This window comes from Scatophagus argus, chromosome 5, assembly GCF_020382885.2.
Source record: "Scatophagus argus isolate fScaArg1 chromosome 5, fScaArg1.pri, whole genome shotgun sequence".
Lineage (NCBI taxonomy): Eukaryota > Metazoa > Chordata > Actinopteri > Scatophagidae > Scatophagus > Scatophagus argus.
The window spans coordinates 24,259,410-24,270,126 of NC_058497.1; the positions used below are offsets into that span (position 1 = coordinate 24,259,410).

The 10,717-nt window shown below is 45.2% G+C and overlaps 1 protein-coding gene and 1 long non-coding RNA gene across 7 annotated transcripts; one reads left to right on the top strand and one right to left on the bottom strand.

Annotated features, from left to right (window-relative positions):
* Positions 1-417: 417 nt before the first annotated feature.
* On the bottom strand, positions 418-4,102 carry LOC124059686. Its single transcript, XR_006843414.1, has 4 exons — positions 3,574-4,102; positions 3,028-3,223; positions 1,687-2,918; positions 418-1,592 (listed from the first exon to the last, which is right to left on the bottom strand). It is a non-coding gene; the product is annotated as an uncharacterized LOC124059686 (long non-coding RNA).
* Positions 4,103-4,231: 129 nt separating this feature from the next.
* Positions 4,232-10,466, top strand: pld3 (phospholipase D family, member 3). 6 transcript variants are annotated; one of them, XM_046389914.1, is made up of 14 exons: positions 4,235-4,380; positions 4,938-5,077; positions 5,209-5,309; positions 5,822-5,901; positions 6,229-6,288; positions 6,436-6,587; positions 7,045-7,225; positions 7,326-7,443; positions 7,640-7,767; positions 8,238-8,435; positions 8,681-8,820; positions 8,988-9,153; positions 9,266-9,365; positions 9,522-10,466. In XM_046389914.1, exons 4-14 carry the CDS (start codon positions 5,875-5,877, stop codon positions 9,713-9,715), a joined length of 1,464 nt encoding a protein of 487 aa, XP_046245870.1. In that variant the 5' UTR covers positions 4,235-4,380; positions 4,938-5,077; positions 5,209-5,309; positions 5,822-5,874; the 3' UTR covers positions 9,716-10,466. The 6 variants fall into 6 exon arrangements, with proteins under 6 accessions (XP_046245869.1, XP_046245871.1, XP_046245870.1 ...); XM_046389917.1 differs by having other exon boundaries at positions 4,236-4,380; positions 6,238-6,288; XM_046389912.1 differs by lacking the exon at positions 5,209-5,309.
* Positions 10,467-10,717: the final 251 nt, after the last annotated feature.

The following is a 10,717-nucleotide window of genomic DNA, read 5'->3' on the forward strand; positions in this document are numbered from 1 at the left end:
CCTTTAACTGCACAAATGACTGGCTTTCCTGAGATCCTGGAGTGTGTGTGTGTGTGTGTGTGAGAGAGAGGGAGAGAGGGAGGGAGGGAGGGAGAGAGGGAAGGAGGGAGGGAGGGAGGGAGAGAACACGAGAGAGAACAACAGATCAATAGTCTGATGTGACTAATGAAGATCAGTGCTTAGCAGGAAGACATGAGTCAGTGGAGAACATCAGGTACTCAACTGTGGGTGTGGACTTATTATCATTATTGTTTTATTATTATTATTTTCATCATCAATTCATCTGGATCTGTTTTCTGTAACAGATTTTTTTTTTGTTAAAGGTTGAGGAAAACGGTCACTGTGAGGACCCACAGCCTAAGAGGAAAAAACCCAACAGTCCAAGCACTAAAGATATTTCACTAATGATGTGATCAAATAGTTTTAATGATATAAAACAGAACAAAACAAAAAAAGCAGCTGTGACAGCTCACTTTTGTCAAGCGGAGTTCGGTTTAATTTTTCCTTCACAAATGATTTAAAGGCGGCTCGGTTCTCAAACTCTTTTTAATTTTAGTTAATTTTTTGTTGATCAACCAGTTTGATTTTTCAGCTCTATTAACATGTGAACGTTACAGGAACTAAGAAAAACAGTTCTGGTTTTGAATTGTTTGAGTCCGATGGATCTGACAGTACAACATGTAATCATTAAGTTTAACAATGAAAATCAACACCATCAGTTTGAAGATATTAAAAACGTGAAAAGTAATTTGAGTTTTAGTATCCACCAGGACTGTAGACACGGAGTCAACATTCAGGGGGTCAAATGCAGGATCTGAGGGTCCTCATCAGAAAAGATTCAAAATTTGAAAACTCGTGAAAACTTTTTAATGCATCTGAAATTGTTTGATGTTGATCGCACCCACAGCAGAAGTATTTTTTAATATCAGCGTAATGTTTGAGGGACATTTTGAGTCTATCTGAGGGGGGTATGTGTGTATTCTAACTACGGCCCTGGTGTACACTGTATGAATATACTGTCCACTGTGAAATAAAAGAGAGAAAAAAGAGCAAACGCACTGTTCTGTAAATACACTGAGTGTTGGTCCTCCTGACGCTGAGTGACGACTGGAAAGAAAAGTCTGCGTTCAGATCTCGCAATCTCAATGACAAAGCTACTATAAAACTAAGAGGCCACCGTAGTGTCGGCGACTGTTGCCAGCCTGGTTTGGTGATGTCAGTGATTTTTATGGCTTTCCCAGTCATAAATAGCTCAAACCTTAGAGAGACTCTTCACTGAAAAGAAGAGGAAAGGTGGATTGCCCATATAACCCCACACATTTCCAGAGAAATGCAAACTTTGACTTTCAGCAGAAGTTTGAAGATGACTGTTACTGTTCAGTTACCCAGAATGCAAAGAGGAAAGTCATTTGGTTAAAAAGCATCTTTAAGCAGAACTGAAGTGAGGGGGAACAACAAAAAAAAAAACAGGAAGTGTTGTCAGCGATGAAAAGCAGCAGCACAGTTGAGTTCATGTGGCCGCTCACTGGGACTCGAGCACGCCTGCTCTGGGACTTCTGAGACCAACAACCCGCTGCTGGCAGATTAGGAAGCTGATAAAGAAGGAAAAAGTAGACGTGTTGTGAACAGGTTGACGAGTAGTGAACATGCAGGAAGCAAGCTGACTCATTTTACATCCATACTCACCTTAAAAACACTCACATTTTTACTTCAAAATGAATCTCTAACAGCACAACTGTGTAAGAAGCATTGAGTGACTGTGCAGAAAGATGCCAGATCTTCAAACTGCGACGCTTTGGACCACCAACCCTCAGTACTCGATGAGCGATGGAAATGAAACTCAACAATCAGCCATCGCTGTCAAGAGCTGACAAGAAGGCGCGTTCAGCCCGGCTATGAAAACAAAGAAAAGCTCAGATTACGGCATTCAAACAGAAGAGGGAGGGCGACTTCATTCTCTGCTCAGGACACCATTGCTCCACTGCATCTTTACGTGACAACGAGTCGTCTGGAAAAAAACTGATTACGAGAGCTGAGAAGAGAATTTGTTTTGCTTGTGTTAAACAGCATCACTAACTCCAGGAGGACAGACGAGATGTGAGCTGTCCAGGTGATGCATGTCCGCTTTTTATAGCCTCCTCGCCATAACTCTGCCTCGGTTGCTGTAAAAAAATAAAACTGTCGAGGATATTCGGACAGACAGTCGCCATGGTTACACACACATGCACAGAAACACACGACACATGCCTCACACACATAAAAATATCCTGATCAATACTGATACGTATAGTTAGTTAATAACAACACTGAAGTGCAAATCTTTATGTTGCTCCAAAAGAAAAAAAACACAGTGGGGAGAAAACCTGTGTGTGTGTGTGTGTGTGTGTGTGTGTGTGTGTGTGTGTGTGTTTGTGTGTGTGTGTGTGTGTGTGTGTGTGTGTGTGTGTGCGCGTGAGATAGTCTTGGAATTCCTGCAGTCTGACTCTTTCTTTCTTATCAAACAGCAGGTTTCAGTACCAACAAAGGAAAATGTGACCATTCGCCACACCTGTTATTAAAGGCACATTCTGCCGTTTTTAATGGCTTTTCCCAATGCTTCATTACTGCGAGCTGTCAGAGGAAATAAACCACACTCTGTCTCTCTTCTCCCGACATCTTTTATCTTGTCTGCTGTCTCCGTTTCCAACTATCACTCGTGTCTGAAGAGGTCAGAAATCCTGAAGTCTGTCGTCATGCTGTGTCGCCCCCTGTTGACATGTAACCATCACACCTGTGACTGGTCGCACAGCAGACATTTTGACTTGTTCCAGTGGGAAAATCCCAGGCAGGTGGACTTAATAACAGCAGCAATGGCCCAGCTGTGACAGCGACGGTGAGCCAGCAGGATCTCAGCGATCATTAATCCACCTGTGCATTTCCTGCAATGACAAGGCAAAATGTCTGCTACATCATAACAGTGGCACAGCTCCAGAAAGTAAGCTAAAGGTCAAGCTGCAGGCAAGTCATTTAATGTTACCTGACCCCTACCTTGTCAGCTTTTGTTCTTCTGACCTCCTCTTTGGCTTTTTTTTGTTGTTGTTTTCAGCCATCTCTCCTTCTCCTCTTCGCCTTGTCCAGTGTGAGCCACATTGTTTCTGCCCATTCACAGACGCAGGGCTGCGTACCAACACAGACAGCAGACGGATGGTGAGACCGAGTACGGGATCAGAACTGCTGACCCCACCTTTAAAGTTATAAAAACAAACAGCACACAGTATATCAGCGTTACATGAATTAAAACAGGCGCAACTCATGAGCCAATGAGAAGAGGTCATTTTGTCATGTGATTCCTCATACCCATAACAAAATGTAGTGAGAGAAATATGAACACTGCTGCCACTAATGGTCTTGTTTGGTGAAATGTACACTACGCAAATACAACCTACCATAATATATATAATACTGCATATGCACAGAGCGGGGAGTACTGACAGTTGGACAAACACCCTTATCGAATAATCGATATCAGAATTATCTGAATAAATAAATACTGTACTTCGGGACACTTTTTGTTAGGTATTTAGAATTTGTCACCTCCTCTCTTGTAGCTGTGCAAACACCTTCAGGCAACATCTGTCTCATTTGTCGTCTGAACTGGTAAAAACAGAACAGAAGCTGAAAACAATATACAAAACATAATTATATACAGTGCTTTCCTTATAGGTGTACACGCCTGGCAGGCCGCCAGGCCAACAGGAACCCGAACCAGGCCAAGAAATCTGTGGTACTGTGGTACTGTCCAAAAAAACAAAACAAAACAAAACACAAAACATCCAATTCTTCTTTTATTTTGAATTTTTATTTTGAAATTACGGTTTTGTTTCCGCTTCCTGCACACCTTTTTCTCCGGTGTGTGTCCGTCGAAAATAACTCGACTTTCTCTCTGTATTTGTTACGTGTGTTTAAAGTACAGCTGTAATGTCAGTAAAGACTCGTCTTTACAGTGAAACATGTCCACCGGACAGTCTGTCAGTCTGCATCTCGGCATTGTTAGATCAAACACGTACCTGAGGCCGCATAAACGTTTAGCAAGTGGGGGGGTCTGTTACCGCCATGGGTGTATGTCGCCGCCTTGTGGCTAACGTGGAGAACTACATTACTGTAACTTGCCTCTGAAACGTCACGAGGACAGCTCCGCCTCCAATTGGCTGGCCGGCTTGGATCACATGACCAGCTCCCCTCTCGGTGTCCCGTCTGCGTTCTGTACTTCAACAGCGCAGTCAATGGGCTTCTTCTTTGTCCCAACAGTCAAACAACAACCTTAAATATTATTGTGTGTGACGAACGGATGTCCACGCTGCTGTGTTCGGGATTTTAACTTACCTGGGCGCGTGATAACAGGTGGGTCGGCCGTTTTCCGCAGCTCAAAGTGACTTGTTTTGTTGTTTGTTTTGCGACCCCCTTTCGCCTGCTCAGTAAACAGTTAGTAAGCATTAGCGTTCTGTTAAACACGGAAAATAACTTTACTGTAAATACTTGATTGATATGATCAATTTTCTCTTAAGAAATGTGTTTATGAACATCATATCTGAGACTTTTAGCCTTCCCGTGTGACTTGCTAACCGCTTCTGACTCGCCCTGGTTTAACTTTGAGCACAGACTCCTGAGTCACTTGTTCCTCTCTCGGGTCGTTTTCTCTCTTGTGTCCTGTGCTGGACGAGCCCTCGTTGTGCTCCTGTTGAAGTGCTCACCTAACCGCTCAAGTCAGAAGGAAAAGAGCTGTGAGCTTCTCCTGCTTGGTGAAGCGGAGCCTCCAGGTTTCTGTCACTGAGTCCATGTTTTTCCTCACATTGGGCCTGGAAGTCGCTCCACGCATCATGTTGTAACAGTGTGAGCTGAAGTGGTTTCACTTTTAGATACGAAATATTTCCAAATGTTTTGTTTTCTGTATCGCACAGCTGAAGTCCTACCGGCTCTGTGTGAGTGGGTGTTGGTGTGAGCGAATATTTGTGACCACCGGCTGTGAACTAAACAGACATAAGGACAGCAAACCAAAGCAGTGTGGACAGTGAGGACAGACCGGCTCTGTCGGGACAAGGTCTGCCTTCTTTGAAATCAGTTTTATGGAAAGTCGGTTGTGATGACTTTGAATTGTCCACACTCTCCTGTGTGATCCCACAACGCTATGCTTTTATTTGACAGTCCGATGTGCTGTGTGTGTTCCTATAGCAACAGTGGTGATGAGTCACGTGTTTGTTTGGTGGTACTGAAGCTTTAAAGTCACACAAGCCCATGTAGGCTTCCGTACTTCCTCTCTCTCTCTCCTCCAGGTAATCAAAGTTGGCAAATCACAAGACCTCAGATTCCAGCAAACCAGTTGTGATGTAGGGTGTGTGTGTGTGTGTGTGTGTGTGTGTGTGTGTGTGCATCTGTGTGTGTGTGTGTGTGTGTGTGCATCTGTGTGTGTGTGTGTGTGTGTGCATCTGTGTGTGTGTGTGTGTGCCACACATGAGCTGTGCAGGTTATTCTCTGTCTGTGGTGTTGAAACCATCTAGAGCTTTCTCTTTGTGGAGTCTGTAGAGGTGTGTGTGTGTGTGTGTGTGTGTGTGTGTGTGTGTGTGAGGGAGACATACACAGTGGTGTTTGTTTTGAGGTCCTTATAGTTACTTAATAGGTATGTGGCTACTTTTAGTTGCATCAAACACATTAATTAAGTATGTTAGAGGACTGAATCTACTGAATGAAGCAACATTTGCCAAAAAGTAATATTGAAGATGTAGGCTTTAATTTAATTTTAACGAGAAGATGTGAAGCGACTCTGTGTGTCTGCGTTTTGTTTCAGAGCCGCCGACGCCACTCGCACCTGTCCAACCAGATGTGAGTTAGCCGCTGAAAATGAAGACGGACGTCACTTACAACCAGGTGAGGAGCCAGCAGGTGCTTCACTTCAATTAGTCAATTGGCTGATAAACATAAAATGAATTCCTGTCAGTTTTGAATACTTTCACTTTTGATTGGGTTCCATTGGTTGATTACTGACGAGGTGTCGCTTCATTTTGGAAATCCAGCTGATCCCTTCTGATGTGTGTTTTTGAACATCTGTTGTCATTCAGGGCCATTCAGCCAGTTAGGTCATTTTAAATGGCGTCAGAGCAACAGACAGCAGGTTGGAATTAAAGTCCTCAAAATGTGGTTTTAATAACGATTTCATGAATAATATTCTTTACTTGTTGTCTTGTTCTCGTCCTGCGCTGGCAGCTGGTGGACGTGGAGAGGAGGAGACGAGAGTCCGACAGGAAAGCACAAGAGGTGAGTCACACACTCACATGGCGGTGCGTGTGTGTTTACCGAGCAACAAAACGCCACCGCGGAAACAAATCCAACTCCAAAGACGCTCACATACTCAGAGATTAATACAGTTTAAATATTATCTACCTGCCCTCCTCCCCCATCCAGTATTCCAGGTGGATGATCGCTTTGGCCTCCGTGGCCACTGTGCTGCTGGCCGCCATGGCCATCTACAACCTCCTGACGCCGAGGGTTTCCTCCTCCCATCCTGCCCAGAACACCATCCTGGCCCGGACCGAGTCCTGCTCAGACCCCTGCAGGTTAGCAGACATCTACATACACACACACACGCACACACATACAGTTCACCTCAGATTCTGCAGCAAACACACATCTTTCACAAAGTGTGTGTGTGTGTGTGAAGTTTGACTTATTAAAGAGGAAGTACGTTGTTGTTCCCAGCATACAGAAAGTGAAATGTTTTTTGTGTGTGTGAACAGAATTTGCCTTCATTGCTGACTGTGTAGCTTTTCACTGAATACTCATATGATCATCTGAAAAATAAACGTGACAAACTGTGTGACTGTGACCGCGTTCCTAAATGACCTCAAACACACCTCAGCATATTTTGCTACTCATCAGCTGACCCGTTCACCCCGCGTCATATAATATATCTGCCATAAGCGATTTGTCCTGCGAGCTCGTTCCATGAGCAGAACCGCGACGAGACGCTTTAAACGTGATCACAAAGACGTTTTCCTCTCTTTCCCCTGGCAGGATCGTTCTGGTGGAGAGCATCCCCGAAGGGCTGGAGTTTAACTCCAGCGTCACTCACCCCTCCATCTTCCAGGCTTGGCTCAACCTGATGGCCGAGGCTCGCAGCAGCATCGACATCGCGTCTTTCTACTGGACGCTCACTAACAAAGACACGGGCACGCACGAGCCGACGGCCAATCAGGTCCTCCTGAGCTGTGACAGGATGACTTTAAGGGGCATGTGGAAAAAGGTGACGGGCTTCTTCTTGTCACGTGTTAAAATAACGTGTGTTGTGTGCACAGGGCGAGACCGTCCTGAAGACACTGGCTGAGCTGTCAGGGAAGTTATCTGTTCGCATCGCAGTCAACACACCACAGGAGAGCCAACCACAAGGCGACCTCAAGCTGCTCAACGACTCAGGTGACCCTGCTTGTCTTTTCCTTTGCAGCAGCGTGTCAACCCAGCGTTTGGGCTCGCAGTGACTCTTATGAAGCCTGAGCCTGCTGTGTTCTGCATTTACCAAAGCTGGGTGGCCATTTTGTTTTCTTTGGCTTTTTGCTTTCATGTGAGAGCTTATGATGGGTGCATGATGTTATTGTGTGTGTGTGTGTGTCAGGAGCTGATATCAGGACAGTCAACATGAGGGAGCTCACCTCAGGCGTCCTCCACACAAAGTTCTGGGTTGTAGACAAGAAGCACATTTACATTGGCAGTGCCAACATGGACTGGAGGTCCCTCACACAGGTACACACACACACACACACACACACACAGCGTCACAGAGGTAATGTGCTATTGTTTTAGTTTTTTAATGCAGAGTTCAGTCTTCCTGTTCCAGGCTGATGCCAGACAGATGTCAGATGAACTGAAAGAAGGATGAAATTAGTGATGGGACATGCAGAATTTCCTCACGTTCCAGAGAGGAAGTTATGACAGTTTGGCTTGGACTTTCAGTCACATGTCAGATGGTTTGAATTTGCTTTAAAAATGTCACAGTCATCAGTATCTCAAACCACATCTTCATTTTGCCTTTCCTTATCAGATGTTCTGTCAGAAATTTCTAAAAATTCAAACATCTCAGGAATCTCAGCAATTCGATGTAATGCACAGTAAATTCAGAATATGGAAAGTATTGTCCTGATCTAAAGGAACCGATTCTATACAGCTCACACTGTGACGCCTGACAGGACGAATCCTCTGCTGTCGCTCTGCAGGTGAAGGAGTTGGGCACGGTGGTGTACAACTGCAGCTGCTTGGCTGCAGACCTGAGTAAGATCTTTGAAGCCTATTGGTTCGTGGGCGAGAGTCAGTCAGTCCCATCACCTTGGCCCACCAGATTCTCCACCCTCTACAACAAGGACACGCCCCTCCAGCTGCCACTCAACAACACGCCGTCCAGTGTCTACATGTCGGTGAGAACATCAGTAATTTAATGTTGTTAAGTTTATGTCAACACTTGCACACTTATTTATCCACAGCCTGTGTGCGTCATAGTGATCATGTGACCTACAGTCTCGACACCACCCTCTCACTTCTATGTGCGTCTTAACGATCACTGCTCTTCGCTTGTCAAGGTTCCAGTGCTGTTTCAAACAACAAATAACCGACCAGATCTGTTTGTTGTCCATTTGTCCCGTCACTGCTCACTGCCTCTCAGAGTTCCCCGCCGTCCTTTTGTGCAGCCGGACGGACTCCAGACCTTCAGTCCATCCTCAGTGTGATGGACGACGCCCAGAGCTTCATCTACATCGCAGTCATGAACTACCTGCCCACCATGGAGTTCTCACATCCCAAAAGGTGCAGGTGGCTCTGTGGGTGGTTGGCCAGTCAGTCCACCACTGTGGCTCGGACTGAAATATGTTGTATTTGAGTAAACAATATGGTGGTGCGTTTGTGTGTGTCAGGGTGAGCTTCTTTGTTAATGTGGTGTTTCATGTGTGTGCTTCATTTGGCTTCCTCTGCAGGTACTGGGCAGACATCGACACCCAGCTGAGGCGTGTGGCGTACGAGAGGCGGGTCAAAGTGCGCCTGCTGATCAGCTGCTGGGCCAGCACCCAGCCGGTCATGTTTCCCTTCCTCAAGTCTCTGGCCTCTGTTTACGACCCCAAGAGCAAACTGGACATCCAGGTGGTAAGTAGTTCATCTGTGCTTCTTTATTCTTTATTTTTTTTTAAAAAAAAGTTCCTCTGCCAGTGAGGAACAATTATTGTCATAAGACTGACCTGATGGTTTCCTCATCCAGAGGCTGTTTGTGGTTCCTGCCAACCCCGAGCAGAAGGAGATTCCCTTTGCTAGGGTTAACCACAACAAGTACATGGTTACTGACAAGGTAGCCTACATAGGTAAGGCTACACGCACACACACACACACACACACACACACACACACACACACACACTGCAGGCTTCGTGCAATTATTAAAAAATGTCATCTGTGCAATCAGCCTCCTGTTCATGACCAAGTGATGAATGGACTAAAAGTTGTTTTCCTGTCTTCAGGTACTTCTAACTGGTCAGGTGACTACTTTGTGAGCACAGCTGGCTCAGCATTGGTTGTCAAGCAGACGGCATCACAGTCCTCAGAGCCAACCGTCCAATCACAGCTGAAGGAAGTGTTCGAGAGGGACTGGAACTCCGACTACAGCAGTCCTCTGACCGAGTCCACAAACCTCAAAGACTTGTGTTCGTTTTAACATCTGGTTTTCCAAATGCCACTTCACTTTACATCGGCTTACCACAAATGGACACTTCTGTTCAGCATGTTACGATGCCACAGTTGCACAATTATTTCAACATTCAAATTGTCATGGGTTTTGTCCTAGTCAGCTGAAAGTCAGCCACAGATGGCCACTCGGCTGAGCGGAGAGTTTCCCGTTTGGCTGAGGTCCAAAGGAGCTCACAGTAACCGCGTCCTAGACCAGTCATGTGCCATCAAACCAGTGAGCTGCTGTTGAGGGTTCTCCAAAGGTGTCGGATTTTTTCGTTAAAGCAAGAATTACTTTGCATCTTTTTGCTGTTTCTATCCAGACAGAAAGTCCAACAACGTGTGAAAGTCGTACTAAAATAAAACTAAGACTTGAGTCGATCGGACCAGTGGAAACACAAAGGTCATGTCACCAGCAGCGAGGAACCTCGAGCAGACATGCAGTTAACTTGATCATGTGGTTTCTGTCGTGCAGAGCCAGTGGCAGTAGGGGGCGCTGTTTCGCCTTTCCACTCAGGTCGGTTTCCAGCTGCGGCTTTCCTGTTTTAAAGACCAGTCACACTGCACAACTTCAGCCTCAACGGGAGTCTTTTCATCCCAGCTCGTCTCAGGGAGAAAACTTTGAGTGTTTTTATTTTTTTCCAAAGTGATTATTTTAGCTTGCTGGAATGTGAAGTGATTTGTGCTCAAACTGGTGTGCTGCGCCTCTTCTGTACAAAAAGAGATATTTTTGAACTCTCCTCTCAGTATTCAGGACTGTTTTTTTAATTAATTTAGCAGCAGATAGCAAGTTTGCAGCAGCAATGAATGATTGGGAACTAATTCAGTTTCCACCGTGTGGAGTGATTGAAACTACCAATTAGTGAAGAGGCGGTTGTTATGGCAACTGTCCAAAGAAGCGTGTTTATTAGTTGCTGTGGGCTCATTTAAAAAACCCTCTGGAGTTGCAGTTATTGTTTACATGTGATTATCTGCTTCCTCTTTATAAAGA